Here is a 21,243-nt window from a genome sequence, read left to right as displayed (position 1 = left end):
CGTGGCCATGATTTTCCGAGGAAAACCTTAAAGATGGGGGATGTCCAGAGACCCCAGGGGTACATAGCACTGAAGGAGTTGGGGAGAGCAGAGTCACACGGAGAAACCAAGGACTCCTGGAAGCCGGTGGGGCCAGCTAGGGAGGGCGCTCTAAGGCGCAAGACCAACCACAGCGCTCCTCACGGTCGCAGGGACCCCCTTCCCCCATGCGGCTGTGGAAGATGCGGGCCAGGCCCCACCTCCACCACCCAAGGCTTGCGCCCTCCCGATCCGGGTCCTGGGTCTCCCCCCAGGGCAAAACTGAGCAGAGGCGCCAAGACTGGGGACCACACATCTATTTTCCACGCCGGCCCTCACACCACCGTCTTCTTCCGAGGCTTGAGCTCATCGCCCTTCTCGGGCGGCACGCTCTCCCGGCCCGTCTCCTTGCTCCGGGCCTCCTTCAGCACGTAGTTGTCCAGCACCAGCTGCCGGAGACTGCCGTGGTCCAGCGGCTGCTCCACTGCACGGGACACAGGGTGTGCGTGACCACGGGGACACAGGGAGCATGTGAGCAATGGGGTGGTCACACCCGGCCCAGGGCTCCTGCCCTGCCCGGCGTCTGCTCTGGGCATTTGGCAGCGGATGGTCAAACTTGGCACAGTTCAAGGAAAGGAGGGTGGGAGGGTGGGTGGACAAGGACTTCCCGGGGAATTTTTCTCCCAGCCTCAGACATGAAAGGTGTTTGGGGGTGGGGTAGCAAAGAAAAAGACCCTGTGTAAAGCTATCAGCTGTCAGGCCATCAGAAGTGACAGGAGCAGCTTCTTAATTAGGAAGTGCACAGGCCCTACCAGCCAATCACGCTTGGGTGGTGTGGGCTGGTGGGCCGGTGGGCTGCGGGCAGCTGGGGACGGCTGAGGGCGGCTGGGGCTGACCTGGTGCCTTGAAGGAAGGCAAGGCATTACCCATGTCCCAGCAAGGCCACTGTCCTCACATTCCACCTCCCAGAGGGTGGAGAGGGGACAGTGGACTCAACCATCCACTCAGTTCCACTCAGCTAGGTCAGGTTGAGCACTGCTCTGTGTGTGTGTGTGTGTGTGTGTGTGCACTACGTACATGTGTGTCACATGCCTGAGTGGGGTCTGTGTGTGCCTGAGTGGGGTCTGTGTGGTGCGGCCCCTCCCCAGCCCGGCTACACTGCAATGCTGCTCAGACAAGCGGAAGCCGCTTTGGAAAACACACTTGGTGCCTCAGCAGGACCATTGTAAAAAACAAACAAACAAACAAAAAACAGCCTCAACACACAGAGACACCCCACCCTTGGCCTCCAGGTGCCTGGCGGCACCCCCAAACCCACCTCTCAGCCATACCCTCAATGATACCACCACCTCCCACCTCATCCTATTCACACCTGGGCCTGGCTTTGTCCCGGGGGTGACAGCAGGCCCAGCCATATCCCTGTCACACTATTCTGACTACATTTTCGAGCAAAATCTATCTTTTTCAGGAAAGGGAGGGAAGGTGCAGTGAGGGTAACAGCCGGAAGCTGGGAACTCTGAGTGGCCCAATCCTCCATTTTAAGGTGCAGCACCACACAGCGCCGCCCAGGATGGCCACGCCCTGGGGTCTGTGGCTGAAGGACCCCTGCTCACAGGGAGAAGTGACCCCAACCAAGGTGGTAGCCAAGGGCTAGCTGCGTTCACGGTGCTTTGGAGGTGAGGCGGGGTGGCAGTGGGGTCCCCGGGCGCGCCTCCCCCAAATGCACACGTCCCGGGTTCCCAGGATGCATGCCGGTGGGTTACATCCTGGGACTCACCCTCGTCCAGCTTGTCGCTCAAGGGGTCGGCCCCAAACACGGGCGGGATGACCTTCGTGGGTTCAGGGATCCTAAGCAAGGCTGAGCCGCCCCAGAAGGGGTTGACGAAGGCCGTGGAGCTCTCGCTCTCGGCCAGGTCCAGGAGGCGACGCTGGGCCTCCAGCAGCAGCAGGTCGTTGGTTTTCTTCTCGATGATGGCTAAGGAACAAGAAGCGGGTGGCGCCCCCTGCTGGAGAGGGTGGGGAGCGCAGGCTGCGGCGCTGCATCCACCCCGCAGAACAACCCAGGCCGGGATCGGCCACACCGGGATGCAACAGGTGCAGTTCATGTGGTACAAAATAGAAATCCACAAAGCTCAGAGGCTTCCTCTGTGCGGCTTCCCCACAGAGAGCCGGCTTCCGTTCTGCTCATCTTGGAATTCCCACATCCACACACAGTGGACCTGAGAGGGGGAAACCTCACCAGGGCCAGGCATAGGCAGGGCGGTCAGCATGCCAGGGAGTACTTGGGTTCAAATCCTGCCTCCTCTCCCAACTCAGCTTCCTGCCAACACACACCCTGGAAGCACCTGGCCCTGCACCTGCTCCCACATGGGACACCTGGATGGAGCTCCAAGCCCCTGACTTGGGCCTGGTCCAGCCTGCACTGTGGTGAACATTGGATGAACCATCAGATGGGACACCTCAGATAAGAATGAAAACAAGGTGACGCATACACCTGAGGGTGCCGCCTCCCTGGCCTGGGGTGTTTCAGAGCCCCAGCCACTGGCCGTGCTGTTCTCTCCGCCTGGACACCCTACCCCATGTTCTGTCCTCAGTAAACCCCTCCTGGATTGCAAACCTAGAGGTAGCTCCTCTCCCCCTGCCCCAAACCCAGAGGTCTCCCTGAACTGCCCAGGCCAAGCCCTTCCCACTGGGCACACGGCCCCAGCAGCCCACCGGAGTCATTCATTCATTCCTGGAGAAAAACAACCACAACAAGGAAGCCACTGCAGAGAAGCGTGTGGAGGCAGAGAAAGGCAGGTGACACTCACGGTCTCAATTTGAGTGATTTCCTTTCGAATCAGGAAAACCGGGAGCCAAACACATTGGCACACAAAACTTCCAAGGGAGGGGTTCTTGAACCCCACAGGTCCACAGGCTCAAAGAGATGACAGGTAAACATCAAACAACGGAACCGCATGCGGGAGGGGTAAGTGGGGCAGGGAAGGGAGGCCTGGCTGGGGAGACAACTTTAAAGGAAGATCTGAGGAAGGGTGGTCCCCGGACACACGGGACAAGGCCTCCAGGAATGAATGGCCTGTGCGAGGGCCCAGGGGCACAGAGAGGCCCAGACACCTGCCTGGAGTCACTCAGCCAGGATGGGAACCTGGGTGGGCTGCCTGAAACAGCTGTCCCTCTGGACCAGGCTGCCCCTCCCCCATGGACAGCACCCCAGGGGACTCACCGAAGTACTGCGAGAGGTTGCTGTCGGTGACGCTACCCTTTTCACCCAGCTGCACCAGGATCTTGGTGGCATCACAGTCGATCTTCTTGAACAGCTTCTCGACAGTGCCCCTGAGCAGCTCCAGCGTCCGGCTCATCTCCCTGTGCTTACTCTCGTACAGGTCCGCCTCCGCCGCCGTCCTGCTCAGCTTCTCCTGTGGCAGACACAGCACCCGCACTGGTCACGCGCAGGAGGGGCCCCCAAGTGCAGGATTTCAAGGCTGGCTTTTTGGGCTTCCATCCACACGTTTAAACACACCAAAACAGAAAAGTAGGAAATGCCCCGGTGTGTGTGATGGGTCTCCTGAGTAAATACGGTAGAGTGGAAGATGTTCTTGCTTCCATCTGCGGAAAACGGAATTAAAAGGTAAGTTTGTGGGCGGTATTGTGGTACGGTGGGTTATAACACTGCTTGCAACACTGGCATCCCCCTGAGTCAGGTGCAGGCTGCTTGGCTCCGCACATGGCTCCCATGCACCACACCTGGAGAGGCAGTGGGTGATGGCCCAAGCACTCACGTCCCCCAGTCTCCATGTTGGAGACACAGGTTTTGGCCTGGCCCGATCTTGGATGCTGTGGCCATTTGGGGAGTGAACCAGCAGATGGTCTCTGTTGCTCTGCCTGTCATATTAACACATGTTTCAAAAAGCACAAGTGTATGGCTCCAGGGTTGCTCACAGCATGGTTCCCAGCCCCTGCTGCCCTCCTGGAAATGCACTGGCCATGTATGTCCTCAGTAGCACCCCTGCTGCCACCTGCTGGATCCGGGGCTTGAGAGCTCCCGATGAGTGGCAATGCCCGGGTCGGCCAGCCAGCATTCCCCAGGGACAGGATGGCAGGCAGCATAGCTGGCCCAAAGTCACAAGGCCCAGGGATGGGGGTCAGCCCTGACCCCATTTTCCAGAGGGGAAGAAGACAAAGGCTCTGAGGGGCACAGCCAGGAGGTGGCCACCCCTGCCCGGAGCTCCAGAATGTTCCATCTCCAGGGGCTGCGGGCTCCCAGCAGTTTAGCAAGAGCTGCCTTCCTCGGCTACCGCTGGGTCCATTTCAAAAGTCATGTGGTTAACAGACGAGGTCAGGGGTCAGCTTGAGGATGGCCATGGCACCACCCTGTACCTGAAACACCCCAGGGGCACCGCCTTGGCTCGGCCTCACAGCTGGCCCCATGCCCGGTGAGGGCAAGGGGAAAGCTGGGTTTCCATTTTCCAAAAGGAGCTTGCATGGGACCTGCTCTTGGGTGCCGTTCTGCAGTGCAGGCGCCACTTCGTGATACCGACAGTGACCTTAGGCTTTGCCTTGGCCTGGGGAGCAAGTTTACCAGGTGTGCACCTGCAGGACCTCTCCAACAGAGAGATGTTTAGGGAACCTCTAAGCCTCTGAGTGGCTTAACCAAATTCCCACAGCCAGGAAGGGACATTCCCAACAGCCCTATCCTAAACTTCGGGGCCACGCCCTGCCACTGGAGGAGTGGTCCCATCTGCCTCCCTTGAGGGGCAGGGGCAGGAGGTGGCAACGGCTTTAGGCTGAAGTTGGGAGCATCTGTGCTGTTAGGACAGACCACATCAGATATGCTTCTTGGAAAAGCCCCCCAAAATCACACACGAACCAAAGGAACAAAAAGTCTTGTCCCCCAGAACAGAGGTCGGCTTCCCATAGCCTTTCAAGCACCAAGACGCTAACCAATGCCAGACTCAAGTTCAGGGAAGCCCAGCCTTGAGAGACTCCACCGGGACCACGCAGAACCGCAGGCAAGCACTGTCGAGACTCGGGCCTGAGCCCTGCCTGCGGACCCCTCGCCCACAGGCCAGCCACCCTGAGCTGCAAGTGTGGACTTTGCTGCCATCCAGTGGCCACCTGGAGAACTGCCCTTTCCCTCCTGGTCGGGTGCACGCCAGGGATAGAAACTGCAGGGAATGGACCCAGAGGGTTAGATGAGCTGTCTTCAAAGGTGGTGTCCTTGTCACACAATCACTGTCCACTCTCTCCCCGCCAGACTGTACTGAGGTGGCCCTGAGACCAAACCTCTCCCACAAGAGTGATGGCAATGCCATGCAAACGCAGAAGTTGTGGGCTGAGACTCCTAAGCTAACCTTGGAATCTGGATGATCCAATCAGCAAAGCCACTTTCGCCTCACATGTGTATGGGACTGCAGGACCTGTTGCAGCTAAGATGCAACCCTGAGACACCCTTGGATTGAGGACAGTTAAAAAAGAGAGAGAGAGACCATAGCGGTCCCAAAGAGCCCAGCTCCAGACTTCCTGACTAGCCACATAGAAGCTTCTGCCCTCCCGTGGTCAGGATTGCTTTGGGTCCTTGTTATCAGCAGCCGAACATGATTCAAGGAGGGCCAAACAAAGCACCCCGTGAGCAGTACCAGCTCAGGAAATGTCTTACTCGCTCTTGTGGCTCAAGAACAGGAAGACACAAAGACAGAGATCACCCAGACAGGGTGCAGGTGGGGTCAGACGACAGGCTACAAGGCCTGGGCTCAGCATCCTCACAGGATGGGGTGGCCTGGGGGAGAAAGCTGGGGTCCACTTGGCAGGTGCTGCTTGTGATAAAGGACATGTCTCACCAGGTCTTTCTCAACAAGCACCCACTGGCCCTAGGGTCCCCTGACAGCCCAGACAGATGGCAGAGGTTCCCCAGGCCTGCCCCCACACCCGCCCTTACCTCCAGCTCCCTCAGGACGGAGCTGCTGTCACTGTGAGAAAATTTCTGCTGTGATCGCAGACAGATGATCTCGTCCTGCCCGGGAGAGATGTGGCTGTGAGCAGACCGGGGGCCCCTCCCCAATCCCCAACTTTTAGGAAGGACAGAGAGCAGGGGCCTCGAAAGAAAGGGTAGTGAGATCACAGAGATGATGCCATTGGAGCAGAGTTTCATCAGAGAGGGGGAGAGAGCAAACCACAGGAGGAAATGTCTGCGGTGACGACGCAGTGGACAGCGAGTGGGACAGAGTGGGACGGCAGCGGGAACAGAGGCGGGGTGTGGGGAGGCTGCCTTGGGAACAGTGCGTGCCAGGCCAGGGGAACGGGAGCTGCCCCACCTGGATCCTCTGGGTCTTCTTGTGCATAGTCTCCATGTCGTTGTTGAGCTCCGTGACGTACGTGAACCGAGCGAAGTTCTTGTCCTCCTTGGCCAGGAATTCCTCAGTGAGCTGCTTCAGGTTCCCGTCCTGGGCCAGCTTCAGCAGGCGGAGGTAGGCCACCTCGTAGCTCTCGAAACTCTCCCCCTTCTTCTTCTTCTTCACAGGCTTCCTGGCCTTGAGCGCTGCAGGAGAGAGCACGGGCCGTGGGCAGAAAGCCACCCAAGGCTGTGCCAGGCAGGCGGCCCACACTCCTGGGAGAGGGCTGGCTCCTTCCGCGATGAGGCCCTCACCTCATGCCCCACCCTGGGCTGGCTCTGCTGCCCCATGGAATGCGGGGAGGAGTCAACACCAAAACAGGAAGGGAAGGTAGAAAAGACCCCCCGCTCCCCCCGCCCCATCAACAGAAGTCCCCTTAGCAGGTCAGAGACTTTGCAAGTCCCCTTTGCGATCGGATGTGTGCTTTACTAGTGGCCAGGAAGCCCTCTCTGGAGCAGTGACATTCACGTAGGACAAAGGTCAACGGAGTGCAAAGGAAGATGTGGGGACCAGGAGCCCCAGGAAGGCTCACGGATAGACCAGGTCGAGAACTCCTCTCCCCGCCCCCCGCCTACCTTTCTCCGATCTGGGGACTGACACAGCCCCGACCTCTCCGGTTCGGCCTGCACACAGCTTTCAGAATGAACTTTCTGAATTGTTCCAGGTCCACCTGGCCCCCTTCACTCGCTGCGGCTCCCCGTTGTTGTTGGCTACACCCCCTCTGCCTCTAGATCTAGATCCTTCTACTCCTCGACACCTCATCAATGCCGGAGTCCAGAGGAATTGGCCCCCATGCAGCCCACCTGCTGCCTAGCGTGACCTTTCCCTGCCCCGCTCCAGCCTCACCTCCCACAACTCTCCTGCTGGACTGACCCCTGCACATACACACTAGCCTCATTTAGACCCCGGGACCCCTTGTCCTTGAAGCCCCTCTTGCTGTCCTTGTGTTTCATTCCCCCGGTCACGCACTTGACCCAGATCCTAACACAAGGTCCAGTCAGTCAGCCCTCAGCAGCCAGGACTCCCCCAGGCACCAAACCCACCAAAGTTCTAGTCCCTTTTAGCATACAGCATGGTGCCTGCAGAGAGTCCAGACACATGCCCCCAGGACTTTAAATCCCCTCTGATGATGGACAGGGTGTGCCGCAGCATACGCGCTATGAACAGACACTGCGCTGTGGGGACCAGCGACAGCAAAACCCGTCCCTGTGTGGTATGATGGGAGCGGCCTGCGTGGTTGATTGACTGCCAGACTGCAACTCCTGGCTGGGGCTTGAGGGCAGGAGCGACAGCAGGAGGGGAGGGCGTACCTTCTTCCTTTTTGGCCTGCTCTTCAAATTCAGTGCGGTCATTCAGCTTGATGAGCAGGAAGGACTTGAGCTTGGTCTCGTGGGCGTAGAGGCGCTCAAGCTCTCGGATCTCTAGGTTGTACTGAGAGATGTCCTTCTGCTGCCGGTCCTTCATGACAGCCATGCGAGCCATGGCTTCCAGCCTGGGGAGGGTGGGAGAATGGGCGGAGCCTGAGGGCGTTGAGGCTCCACCCTGCTCCTTCCCTCACCCTGCAGGTTCAGAGGGACTTCCTGCCTGGCAAATGACCATGAGACTTCTCATCATGAAAGTTTCTGGAAGTGGACTTTGAGTCACTTGGCCCTGAACGACAGGAGTGCCAAGCTCAAAACCACCCCCAGGGAGTCAGTTTTCTCTCCTCCTCCTCATCATCTCCATCATGAACACCATCCTCACCCTTGTCAACATCTTACCTTCAACATAACCATCATGGCCATTGCCATCGCTATCATCTCCAGCGTCACCACCACCATCACCACCTGTCGATTACTCTGTCCCGGCCTGCCTTTACACACGTGTATTACTGAGCGCCTCCTGACACCCTAAGAGACCCCTGCAGCAATGTAATAGTGATGGAGCCAGGGTTTAAACCTCCATCTGTCTAACATCTGTGATCTTCACATCCAACTGTAAGCCTTCCCCACAGTAAGTGTGAGCTGGGAGATGCCCAGCTGAGAAAGGAGAAACAGAGAGATGCCTGCAAGGCAGCAAACAGGTATGGATCTCAGGTGGGCCACTCACCTGGGGCTCAGGCAAGTATTTTAGCCGCTCCCATGTTCTGGTCTGCATAATGGGGATACTACCTCCTAGGGCAGCTACAAGGGTGAAGAAAGATGCCCAGGGCCCCTGGCATCAGGCTTGGCACAGGCTCCCAACACAGCTCCTCAGCCTCAGCCTGTTCTCTGATGGGCATGGGACAAAGGGAGTAGGTCAGGGGTGCTCAGAACAGGCAGCCACATGCCAGATGCCAGCCTACCTCTGCTCATAGGCCTGAGCCGACTGCTCTATGGCCATGTTCATGGTCTTCTTCTGTATCAGCAGGCGCCGGTGCAGCTGCTGGTAGGCGTTGTCATAGGCGGCCTTCTCGAACCGCAGGGCTTCGATCTCCTTCCGGAGCTGGGCGTTGGTGGTCAGCATCTTGTCAAAGTGAATGGTGACCTGGAGGGAGGGCTAAGCTGTAAGATCTGGCTGGTTCCTGGGGTAGGGGAAACTGGAAAGCCTTCCCCCGACACCATGGCTCTCCCAGCTTGCAACCCAGGGCACACAGCAGCCCTTGGACCACTGAGAGTGCGGGTTGCCCATCGATGGGCTCAGCGACCTTGGGTCGATCCTGGCTCCTGGCCTTCAGATCCTTCAATCACCTTTAGACCTGACTTCCAGGCAGAAGCCATGGCGGGGCAGAGAGGGACCCGTCACAAAACACCAGAATAAACCATCAGCCAAGTCAAGAGGAAGAACTTTCTAGACCACGGACTCACACTCCGCCAGGTGAAGTTCATTAAATGGAGGGAGGGTGGCCTGTGGAAGCAGGGTTTCTCAGACTCGGCACTCTAGGTGCTTTGCTCTGGGGGACTGCTGGGACGTGGAGCTGCTTCATGCTTTGTAGAATGAGAGCCATTCCGCTAGATCCAAGAAATCTAAAGGCCCTGACAGTTATGAGAACTTGGATCAGATCCAGCTTTAACATATCTCAGGGTTGGGCCAGTGTGATACCGTGCATGCTAATCCTCTGCCTGGAGCAGTGGTTTGAGTCCCGGCGGCTCTGCTTCTTATCCAGCTCCTGGCTAATGACCTGGGAAAGCAGAGAGGATGGCCCGGGTCCTTGGTCCCTTGCACCTCCGTGGGAGACCCAGAAGAAACTCCAGGCTCCCAACTCTGGCCATTTTGGCTCTTGGGGAGTAAACCAGCAGATGAAAGACCTCTCCCCATCTCTGTCTCATTTCCCTTCATTTAACTCTTTCAATTAAAATTCATAAGTAAATAATTTTTTTAAAAAATACCTCAGGGATGGAGGGCAGTGAGGCAAGCACAGTAGGATGTGAAGAATGATTAGGTCGGAGGAGTGCACACGTGCCGGTGTGGTGTACTATCCACTCTGCCTTTCTGAAGATGCTGAATCAATTTGTGTTCGGGTTTTTTAAGGTGATGTTGATGGGAGCAGAGATTGTGGCAGCCATTATGGAAAACCACATGGAGGTTTCCAAACAAACCAGCACAGAATCAACCTCTGAGCCAGCCGCCCTTCTGCAGAGCAAGCTCCCCGAGGAAGCAGAGCCACCACCTCCGGCAGACACCGGAGCTCCCAGGCAGGCGCCCGTTGCAGACTCACCACGGCCACGGTGTGGGAACAAGTTAGTGTGCTTGATACCAGGGCTCTGGGGGACAAGATATCTCTCTCTCACACACACTGGCATTATTCAGCCTTTAGACAAGAGATTGCAGGGCGCAGTGAATTAAGCTGCAGCCCAAAACGCTGGCATCCCACCCAATGAATACATCTGGAAGAGAAGAAAGGGATATCCCAGGGCACGTGTTTGGCACACTGGTTGGGATGCCAGCACCCCATATCAGTACCTGGGTCCAACCTCTACCTCTGCTTCCCATTCCAGCTTCCTGGGTTTCTAGAAAGATTTTATGAAGTGAAAGGCAGAGTTACAGGGAGAGAGAACTTCAGGGTGATCAGAAAGCATTGTCAAGCTACACCTGTTTCTGACCAACAGTATACAGATCCCAGGGACTACATGGCAGAGGCACACGGTATGGCAAGATCCCAGCCACTCCACCTGGGGCAGGGACCGAGTAAGCTGCTTCTGGAAAAAGGCAGGAGGTTCTGAGGCCGGCAGCTCGGCATCTCAGCGGGGCTGGGGCTGAGGTTGCAAAGAGTAAGGTGGATGGAAGGAAGGGGTTGGAGCAGGGATGTCCAGCCATTGCCTGGCTTTCCCCACCACCCAACCTGGAGTTAATCAATGGGACAGGTGCACGCCCTGAGCAAGGGGGCAGAGCCGTGGGCAGGGCTACAGGGAACCAGAAGGCTTTCTACGCACCAGGTTCAAACGCGTTTCCAGGACCTGAATCTGCTTCTGCAGCTTCCGGGGGTTGTGCGCCTCCTGCATCTTCTGGAAGACCTGCTTCTGGCTGACGATCTTCTTCTCCATCTGTGCGATCTGCCGCGAGGAAGGGAGGCGAGGAGCGAGCCCAGCTGTCAGGGAGGAGAGCTACTTGGCAAGTGCTGAGAAGGGGCATGAGGGGCTATACTGAATCTCCGCCCCATGCTGCTTTCTGCCCCGGGAGGCTGTCCCAGAGGGCTGCCTGGTGGGCCTCCCGCCCCAGAGTCAGCGTTAGGACAGGCCAGAGCTGTGGCCTTGGCCACCCACTCTCCCAGTTCCACACTGCAGCTCCCCTGTGACTAACCCCTGGGATTCCCACTCCCCAGCGCCTGCCTGCCCCTTCAGGAAACTGAGTGGGCTCCTTGTTCCTGGCCAGAAGGCTGACTGGGGCAGAAACCTGACACTGTAGTGAGGGCCTCAAAGGTCTCCCCCCAGAAAGTCATAGTGAGTCCCAGAGAATCAGCAGGGGCTTGGTAGAGGAGGAGCTGGTGCCAAGGAAGGCCTGAGATGCGAGGCAGGGCAGGGCAGGTGGAGGCGGGGGTTGCATCCCCCCAGTCACCGCCAGCATGTCCAGCTCCTCGCCCTCAGGACTCCGGCGTCGGCCAGCAGCAGAGGGCCACTCCCAGGCTGACTGCTGAGAAGCTCCAGGACCTCTGGGCAGCCCGCGAGAAAGAGAGGCACGAGGCAGGGGAGAGGCTGTGCCCCCTCTTCCAACCACCCCACAGGGTACGGGGTTGCAAGGGGCTGGGCGACCCTCCAGGGAAGTGCCAGGGTATAGGCCCAGCCTGCAGCCTCCCGCAGCGCCCCACTCTCCCTCCGTGAGGCAGTCGCACCTTCTCATCCAGCTCGGCTAACAGCACCCTCATGGACTTAATCAAGCCCTCGTACTCCTCCTTGGCCTGCAGCAGAAACCGCAGTTCCAGATAGTTCTTCTCGCTCAGCCGCAGGTTCTTGGAGGACTTCATGAGGCCCAGAAGCACTGTGAGCTCATCCTGCTCCGCCCTTAGGCTCTGGATTTCCTTGCTGTCGCAAAAGTAGACCCTTGTCAACCTCTGCAGACAACTTGACTGAACAGGCCACACACACACTCACACTCACACACACTCCCTCCTTCATATACATTCATTCACACACACACATACATTCACACTGTCACCACACACACATTCATTCTCACATTCACACACATTCATAGTGACACTCATTCACAAACTCACATACACATGCCTCAGAAGAAGCACTTCCTGGCCCAAGCAAGGGAATGGGGCTAGCCCAAGGCCTTGGAACCTGGCACTCCCGGGGCACAGCACTCCCCGACAGCTGTGCCTTCTCCAAGGAGCGTTTTTCTCCTAGAGAGCAATTTCCAGCTGTGTCTATCAAAACCTATGACTTTGGGGCACGGTGAATGGCCTAATGGCTAAAATCCTCGCCTTGCATGCGCCAGGATCCCATATGCGCACTGGTTCGAAGTTGGCTGCTCCACTTCCCATCCAGCTCCCTGTCTGTGGCCTGGGAAAGCAGTGGAGGACGGCCCAAAGCCTTGGGACCCTGCACCTGTGTGGGAGACCCGGAAGAGCTCCTGGCTCCTGGCTTCATATCAGCTCAGCTCCAGCTGTTGAGGCCATTTGGAGAGTGAACCAGAGTTGGAAGATCTTCCTCTCTGTCTCTGTTTCTCTCTGTAAATGTACCTTTTTGATTAAAAAAAAAAAATAAAGGTTCTGGAAGCCTGGGGCATTCTAGAACCACTCTAGAACATGAAAGAATATTCCATGGTAAGGACTGGTAAAGCCTTCTTTTAAAAAGAGCCAAAAAGTAGATATTTTAAGCTTTCAGAGCCATGAAGGTTTTTGCAATTACTCAATCCTGTGGTCGCAACATGAAACCAGTGTGGCCAGTGTTCGTAAAACTTTATTGATAAACACGGCCAGATCTAGCCCTTGAGCCACAGCCCAAGGCCCTGTGTTCTACAGCAACGTGGCCCAGGAGCCCTCCATCTGCAGCACAGCCACAGGGAGTCGCAGCCTGGACCAAACACCAGCCAGGTGTATGACACATTCCCGGGGACTCTAATTCCAACAAAAGCCCTGCAGAATGACCTGTTTTCCACCAGATGGCAGTAAAGTAGCTTGAGAAGAGGTGCCTTTTAATTTTTTTTTTTCAATTGCAAAGTCAGATATACAGAGAGGAGGAGAGACAGAGAGGAAGATTCTCCGTCCAATGATTCACCCCCCAAGTGACCGCTTGTGGCCTGGGAAAGCAGTCGAGGATGGCCCAAAGCCTTGGGACCCTGCACCTTCATGAGAGACCTGGAGGATCCCGGGTTTGGATTGGTGCAGCACCGGCCATTGTGGTCACTTGGAGAGTGAATCATCGGACGGAAGATCTTTTTGTCTGTCTCTCCTCTCTGTATATCTGACTTTGCAATAAAAATAAATCTTAAAAAAAAAAAGACAGGGAGATTCTATGTCAAATCTCAACCTCCCTGAGCCCAGAACCCCTGCAGTTCGCTCCAACCGTTATCCGACAGAGCTCTGGCAGAGGACTGGTTCTGCCCTTGTGAACGCTGTGACTGCAACTAAGGACTTCCATTCCCTGGACTGGCATCAACAACATCTCTTCCTGTGCTTACTTAGCCCCAAGGCATACCCTTCTGCTGCCCAAAGAAAGGACACACAATAGCATTTTGTAAGACAGGGTTATCTGCAGCCCAGGGGTGCCCACCCACTCTGGGAACTAGTCAAGCCCACTATGTGTCCTTTGGCCCTGCCCAGGCTCAACCCACTGAACCAGGAGTAGACACTGGCCCACAATGAGCCAACCAGAGTCTCCCTCTGCTGGGAAATTGACATGGTGATTGACTCAAGACCTGTGTTGGTCTCTGGGTGCTGGCCAGGGCTAAAATTCAGAGAAAGAAAAATAAAACTTTTTGTTGTGATGAGAAACATTAAGAATTTTTGTTTGTTTTTGATTTGTTCTGTTTCATTTTAACTGAAAAGAGAGAGCTTTCACACAGTGGTTTACTGCCCAAACTCTACTTGGGTCTCCCACCTGGTCGGCAAGGGCCCCATCACCTGCTGCCTCCCAGGGTGTGCACTAGCAGGAAGCTGGACCAGAAGCAGAGCCAGAACTTGAACCCAGGTAGTGGGATGTGAGACATGAGTGTGGCAATGGACAGCTTAACCCTTAGGGCACAAGCCTTCCTCATCAGTAGACCCTTTCCCGACCTGAGATCCGGGGACCCAGGTTCCCAGGGGTCTCTGAGCGACTCTGAACCCAAGGACACAGTGTCCCAGTGGGGACTCGAATCTGCAGGTCTCCAGCCTGGGGCCCCTGAGGCGGCACTCACTACTGGCTGGCGATCATATTCTGGTTGCGGAAGTTGAAAGACTTGCGGCTTTCCACCATCTTCCGGAACTGCTGCCTCAGTGTGCGGAGCTCAGCCTGGGCCAGCTGCTCCCTGACCTTCTCCGTGGCATCCTGGAGGGCCTGGGAGCCCTTCTTGTACTTCTTCACCTGGATGGGACAGGGTGTTCACAAATGCCTCAGGTAACACGCACACAGCTGGGGCGCACCCAGGGGCAGGCCGATGTCAGCCGCTCCTCTGTTACACGGAGAAACTGCCCTGGGTCGCCAAGGAACAGGCCTGGCTGCCTCATTATTGCACACCAAACGAGCTCTTTGCTGTGTGGACACAGGGTGTTGTTTGAAGTCCTGGGATCAAGGCCCCTCTTTGCCTCTTCGTGTGACTTTGGGTGAGTCAGTCAAAATGTCAGGGCCTCCAACTTGCCAGCTACAAAATGGGCACATGTGGCTGTGCTGTGAGGGTTCAAGCTACGAACATAAAGAGGACAGTGGAGCACCTGACTGTGGTAAGTGAAGACCCTGTTACCTACCACGGGCATCTTGAAGGAGTCAGGCATCCCCTCGGCTCAGATACCGGGCACAAGGGGTCCACACCAGCGAGCGCACCTCCCCTCTCTCTCTCTCTCTCTCTGCAATGTCCTTCAGCTGTAACAAAAAGAAGAAAACTGGTGATCCATGCTGTTGGCAGTACAGGACACAGTGCCACCCCATTTCCCCAGTTCCTCCGCCCACAGCTTGGCACATGAGGATGACACAGCAGATGGTTGCCCGAGTGTGAACACAGTCACCCCCGCCCCCGAGCAATGCTTGCCTGGAACCTGTTTCTTGCCATTTATTATTAGGAGATAGGCAGATGGTTCTGGTGTCAGTTCCTTCTGCTCCCAGCGTTCCCAAAGAAGAGGGGACAAAATGGCATGGCAGCGGGTGGCAGGAGCCAAAGCAAAAAAGGCAGGGCAGGGGTGAGGGGACAGGGGTGAGGGGACAGGGGTGAGGGGACAGGGAACAGAACCTGGCATTTGGATCACATCCTAACTGGCACCTGTGCTGACTCATTCAGAGGGGATCGCATGAATGTCACAGCCTGACGGGGCTGTGATGCTCAAGGCACTGTTACCTCCTGGCCATCCCAGGCCAGGTGCCTAAAGCAGAAACTCCATACCATCTCCCTCCAGGTGGCCTGCAACGTAGGGACCCAGAGCGCGGCTTGTGCCAACCATCACATCTCAGCTCCAGTTCCTCCACAGCTGCTGCTTCACCTGGGGCAAATGGCTACCACCCTCAGGGCCTGTTTGCTCAGGCATTTAGAGAGAGTCAGAGGGGTCACCATCAGACCACCCTGCGGGAAGCCTGGGGCTGACCACATCCCAACAGCTTCAGGATTGAAGCCTATACAGCTTGGTGGGCCAATCAGAGTGCCAAACTCCTGGCCAATTAGCATAATGCCCACCTGGGATTAGTTCAGAGATGGACACCAGCTAGGGCAGGCAGGACCAATAGTGGCCTTTAAGCCAGAATACTCCAGAAGAGATAGGGTGACTACACCACACTGGAACCTCAGCAGCCCAGGTGCAGGCTGGCTGACCACCATCTCGCCTCCACAGGAAGCCTATAAAAAAAGCTATCATGGAGGAGATCAAATAAAACCAGGAGAAATGGAATCCAGAGAACACCATCCGATCCGCTGGAGCTGGCCAACCCAGAAGGCACTTGGGTGGGAATTAACATCAAAACCAACCTAAGATGAGCTCCCCAGCAGGGACAGCCAAATTGACTTCCAAGCTAGTTGGCACACAACGAAGCCCCTATTGTGCGCTCAACCTGGTGGGGGACTTGGTGGCAAGGCAGCCTTCAGGACACTGGGAATCCTGCCCTGGGTAAAGGGGAGCAGCTTTCAATTTGGGCTGAGAAGGAGGATGAGGAGTTCACAGAGAAGCAAAGACAGGAGGGCATTATGGATGGAGAGGACCAAGAAGCCAGTGAACAGAAAGCATGTCCACAGAGAGAGGGGGGTGGGCTAGTGGCATTGGCAGCACCCGTGGGAAGTGACTGGTGTGGAGGTCCAGACCCTTATGCGGGTGTCTCCATCCCACAGCCTGTGGGTGGGGTCAGTTCGACTTCTTCTTTCTGTATATAAAGATTGTGCACTTGCTTTCCTGGCCACAGGCCTCACTCCTCCCTGCTTTCTGCCTCTCCTCCTGGAACTGCTTGGAACCAGCAAGAATTTGAGTTTGCAATTCCTGGGAGGAATCTCAACCCTTCCCATATATGGAGGGGAGTTCGTACAGGAAAATATGCCAAGAAGTCCCGGTCCTAGGGTCAGAAGACACGGAGGAAATGCTTCCCACTCCTGGGGCCTCTGTCCATCCACTGTCGTGTCCATAATCCTGGGCACAGGGCAAACTCTTGGAAAATGCAGCTTTCATGAATGAAGTTTCTCTTAGACACAGATCATGTTTTCAGTCTCATATTTACTCAGCTGGGGCAAGGAAGGCTAGCAACAATTCTGCCTCTGATTTTTGAAGGATAAACCCCCTTGGGGTTCTGCAGGAACCCCAAGACACCACAGGTGGGTAGTAGGTGCTTGGGCCACCAGCCAAACAGGGACGCTGCGATGCAAGTGCACAAAAGAACTTTAGAAAATCCTAATTGGGAACGGGGCAAACTGGAGTTACTGGAGTCATTCCACCCCCTGTAGCTGTAGTTGATAGTAGCTGAGATATTTCTCAGGATGGGCGCAGCTAAACCCCCACAAGGCGGTGACAGCCACCTCGTCTTTGCCCAGCAGGGGTCACTATGGAACAGCCGGCGCGGCCGCAAGGGGTTGATACTCACCAGGGGCCCGCCCACAAGCGGTTGCAACGCACCACCAAGCGCGCCCGCAGGGCTCTGGCTGCGGGCTCGCGCTGCGTCAGACCAACGCTCCACGCCGCAGCGTTCTGGGACCCCTTAGAACGGGCCCTTTATGACTGGCGCGGATGGGTCGTTCTCCCCTGGAAGGATTGGAAGGGTGCAGGGAATTAGCCAAGAAGCAAGGGGGCGGGAGCATGCTCCCCAGTGACTTCGCGGCAGGGTCAACCAGCGTTCTCGTTCCCTTGGTCCACACAGTGCTGTCTTGCCCGCATCTCCACTTCCCTCTGCCCCGCTACACTCGCTGACGCATTTCTGCTCGTCCATCGCGACCCTGCTGGGCCCAGACTCTGCACGTGGCCACCAGGAGACCAGGGGCTCCCCACTCTGCGCAATAGGGACAGAAGCTGTTTTTGCGTAAACATCATTCACCCATGGGGGGCGGGGGCGGGGGGCGCAGAGGACCTGCCCATCCTTTCCCCTTGAATCCCGACCCAGAACTCGCTGGGACTAGGAAGGACCATTTCCCTGCCCTAAAGGAGTTTTAAAAACCAACCTCCTTCTATCTGGGCATTGGGCGTGGCCATGAAAAGGCCTGTGGCTCCGTAAGGTGCCTGGAGCTGGGGCTCCTTACATCACGTGGGAGCCCTGGGCTGAGTTCCAGCTCATGGGCATCTAGGGAGTGACCAGCAACCTCTCTTTTTATTCTCACAAGCATCCTGCCGGAAACACACGTTAATTACTTCCTCAGGGGTTGAAGTCAAGAAATAGTGGCAAACATCTGCAGTGCGATTTTTCTAGAATCATTTTGACTGCACCCCTCCCCCGCCCCAGGAGAGAACAGGAATTTGACCACACCATGGTCTTCCTGATCCCTCGGGCAACGTTAGAATTTCTCTTCTTCTGGGTTCCAGAAAAAGTAATATGGTAGACGAGGAAGCACCCTGGCCCTGAAATGGGTGGCAGCCAACCCCAAAAGAAGAAGTCAGTCTGGCAGTGAATTCCCTGGAGGCTGTGGGTGCTGGGGCAGGTGGCAGTGGGACCAATTAAGATGGCAGACATCCTCATGGCAGACCATCGCATTCCAGATCAACATCACCAGCCCACAGGGTCATAGATGAGGCAGCAGGCCTTGAGTGAGCAGCCAGGATTTGAACCCAGGGTCCAGGGTTTTACCCCAGCCCTGACCTAACCTGCGCTCTTTGAAGCCAATGCATACACATCCGATATTTAAGGGGCTGCCACAGTCCTCGGTTCCCATGCCTGTGACTCCCACATTTCAAGTGTCAGTGGCTGAAAAATTACGAGGTTCAATGAGGTTCAGGACTGTTTAAAAATAGACCTGCCTCAGAAGAACTGGCTCTCTTCTCTTCCTGGTACAGCTCTCAGCTGCCCCCCTGCAGGGAAGTACAAGGCTTGCTAAATCAGAACATGCCAGAATCAATTCTGCTGATGTGATCTTCAGCAGAGCGACTTGCAGCAGAGCAAGCTGACGGCTTGCCAGACGGCTTGCCAGAGCAGGGAGCCAGCAGACAGAAATGCTGGTGACAGCGGCTTGTGCAGGGTGGAGGGCAGACGGCGGCACCTGGGTTCTGCCCTTGGGATACAGAACCGCAGCTGCCTGCCCAGGGGTCAGGAGCCACACTCAAAACCAACTCAGTGATCTGCTTTTCCTTTTCAAGATTTACTTATCTATTTGAATATCAGTATTCTAGAGAGCGCGAAAGAGACAGAGATCTTCCACCTCCTGCTTCACTCCCCAAAGGGCCCCAACCGTCTTAACTGCGCCCAGCTGAAGCTAGGAATTGGAATTTCCCTGCTGTCTCCCATGTGGGCGACAGAGACCCAGCATTTGAGACATCCTCCACTGCTTTCCCAGATGCCTTAGCAGGCAGCTGGATCAGAAGTGGAGCAGCCAGGACATGAACCAGCGCCCCCTATGGGATGCCGGTACTGTAGGTATAAGGGTTTTTGTTGCTGTTGTTTTTCAGAAAAAGATTTTTATTTTTTATTGGAAAGGCAGATTTACACGGAGAAAGGACAGGGAAGGTAGGTGGGGTGTTTCCTTTGTAGCCACCCTTGTTCAGCATCCTATCTCCAAGGCACCTGCTGGTTCCTTCCCTGTCTCTTCGTGCCCTGAGCGTCCCTTCTCCTGTCCTTGGTCCTGTACACACTGTCTCTGCAGGCTCCATCCATCTGGGTCAGGCTCAGCATTATTCTGCGCCGTGGCCAGCTCTGTGCTTCCCGCTTTCCTCTGGGACAGCCAGATGACCTTCCTGGAGTCAACACCAAGGGACGCTGGCCTCTGGAGGGTGATGGGCCGCTGCCTGGGAGGGAAGCCAACAGTAATTTCAATTTGGCACCAGGAGTTGTGCCAAATGCTTCCATTTGGGGGGAAGAAATAAATAACTGATTCCTCTCCCTCCCCCTGTGCTATCTTTGCTCACTGTCACAGTTCCACCTTTCCAGCCAAGGCCATGGACAGGTGAGGACTGCCACGCTAGGGAGAGAGACAGAGAGGGTCAGAGATAACCCCGCGTGCCACTCCATGCTCTGTGGCAGACTGGCGGACAAATGGGCAAGCGGCTGCCCTTGGGACAGGGGTGGGAGGTGGCAAGGTTGCTGCAGCAGAGACCTTGTGCCCAGGACAGAATGCATACCTGCCTGGCTGCTCAGTGGCTCTAAGGCAAGTTTGACTGATCTCTTCTTGCCAGAGACAGGGAGATTTGACGTGACAGGAGCTGCTGGTTGCCTCTCCTGTACCCATCTCCTCTCTCCTTCCTCTATTTCTGGGATGGCACAACAGAAAACTACATCTCCCAGGCTCCTTTGCAGCAACAGCTGGCCATGTGACAGGCCTAGCAATGTGACTGGCCCAGTACAGTGAGCTCTGCGGATGCCCCGGATCCCTTGCTAACCCTATGAACATCAGCTCTGCAGCATCTCTGAGCAGCCAACCAGGTCTGAGCGCCTGTCACCCTGTGTCCTGAATGCCTGAAGATTCTGGTCATTGTGCTAATTGAAAACTGCTTCTGGGGTAACCGTGTCTGATGGTCTTCAGTTCCTCCCCTGCAAAGGGGAGACAATTGTCCCTGTGGCCGCCAGCCTGCCAGGGGCTGCCTTCATCCAGGCTGCACTGGGCCCTCCCCTAGGATGGACACTTTTCATCAAAGCCACACCCAAGTGATAGGCCCAGGCTTCTCTATTGAAGTGGGCACGCAGACTGCCCTGAAGAAGCAAAGAGGAGTAAGATTCTCCAGGAACTGCCTCGGGTTCAACGCTTCCAGAGGAGGAGTTAAGGAGCCAGCCCAGAGGAGCTGTTGAGCCCCTGGGTGTGAAAATCAGCAAAGGATAAAGGAACAGAGGGCGGAGTCTAGGAGAAACCAAAGCAGGACCTGCAGATCCACCTTTCTAATGCACAGCAACCCATCTAAAACCCATACCCGACCACCTGTCCTGTGTAGCTGTTACCCCCACTCCACCCTGCCAGGCCACTACTGACCGCCCTCACCAGCTGGGACTACGCTGCAAGCAACTCCAATAGCTCCTGCACCTTGGAATCCCTTGAAATCGAGCAGACTATCTCACCCGCTCCTCTTTCCCATAGAACCCACAGTTCACGGTTGACCCCGGTTCCTTGTTGCCACTGCCTCCTGCCCATTCCCCACGTGTGCCTCCCGTCTCTAGGGGCAGCTAAAGACATCCATCCTTTAAATCCACTAAGCAAACATGTACACTCGGTGTATCGCACCATCTAGGCCTTTGTCAACATCCGTTCACTCAACCTGCAGAACTGCTCTGTGAGGGAGGTTCGTACTGTCCAGTTTTCCAAATGAACAACCTGGGGCACAGAAAGGCAAGTGACCTCCCCAGTGTCACACCAAAAGTAAGGAGCAGAGCCAGGATCCAGACTCAGGTAATCTGCCACCATTTGGTGGCAATGAGCTGCCTCTGAGTCCTTTTACAATTATTTATTTACGATAAAGGGAGTGAGATAGACATCATCCACCCACTAGTTCACTGCCCAAATGTCTGCAAGAGCCTAGCCGGGCCAGACTACAGCCAGGAGCCCAGAGCTCCATCTGGGTCTCCTCTGTGGGTGACACATTAGCAGGAAGCCAGATTTGTAACGGAGCCTGATAGACACTCCAGAGCGGGAAGTGTGTGTCCCA

General features: G+C 56.1%; 1 protein-coding gene and 1 long non-coding RNA gene across 2 annotated transcripts; one reads left to right on the top strand and one right to left on the bottom strand.

The window, feature by feature from the left end:
- Nucleotides 1–320: 320 nt before the first annotated feature.
- Nucleotides 321–14,862, bottom strand: CCDC63 (coiled-coil domain containing 63). Its single transcript, XM_058656678.1, has 11 exons — nucleotides 14,755–14,862; nucleotides 14,208–14,374; nucleotides 11,695–11,884; nucleotides 10,799–10,918; nucleotides 8,731–8,912; nucleotides 7,718–7,899; nucleotides 6,330–6,553; nucleotides 5,954–6,028; nucleotides 3,242–3,434; nucleotides 1,796–1,993; nucleotides 321–502 (listed from the first exon to the last, which is right to left on the bottom strand). Exons 1-11 carry the CDS (start codon nucleotides 14,779–14,781, stop codon nucleotides 354–356), a joined length of 1,707 nt encoding a protein of 568 aa, XP_058512661.1. The 5' UTR covers nucleotides 14,782–14,862; the 3' UTR covers nucleotides 321–353.
- Nucleotides 14,532–15,870, top strand: LOC131478254 (uncharacterized). Its single transcript, XR_009244379.1, has 2 exons — nucleotides 14,532–14,613; nucleotides 15,397–15,870. It is a non-coding gene; the product is annotated as an uncharacterized LOC131478254 (long non-coding RNA).
- The last annotated feature ends 5,373 nt before the right edge of the window (nucleotides 15,871–21,243 follow it).

The sequence above is a fragment of the Ochotona princeps genome, chromosome 29, assembly GCF_030435755.1.
Source record: "Ochotona princeps isolate mOchPri1 chromosome 29, mOchPri1.hap1, whole genome shotgun sequence".
Taxonomy (NCBI): Eukaryota; Metazoa; Chordata; class Mammalia; order Lagomorpha; family Ochotonidae; genus Ochotona; species Ochotona princeps.
This window is presented reverse-complemented; position numbering and strand designations above follow the sequence as displayed.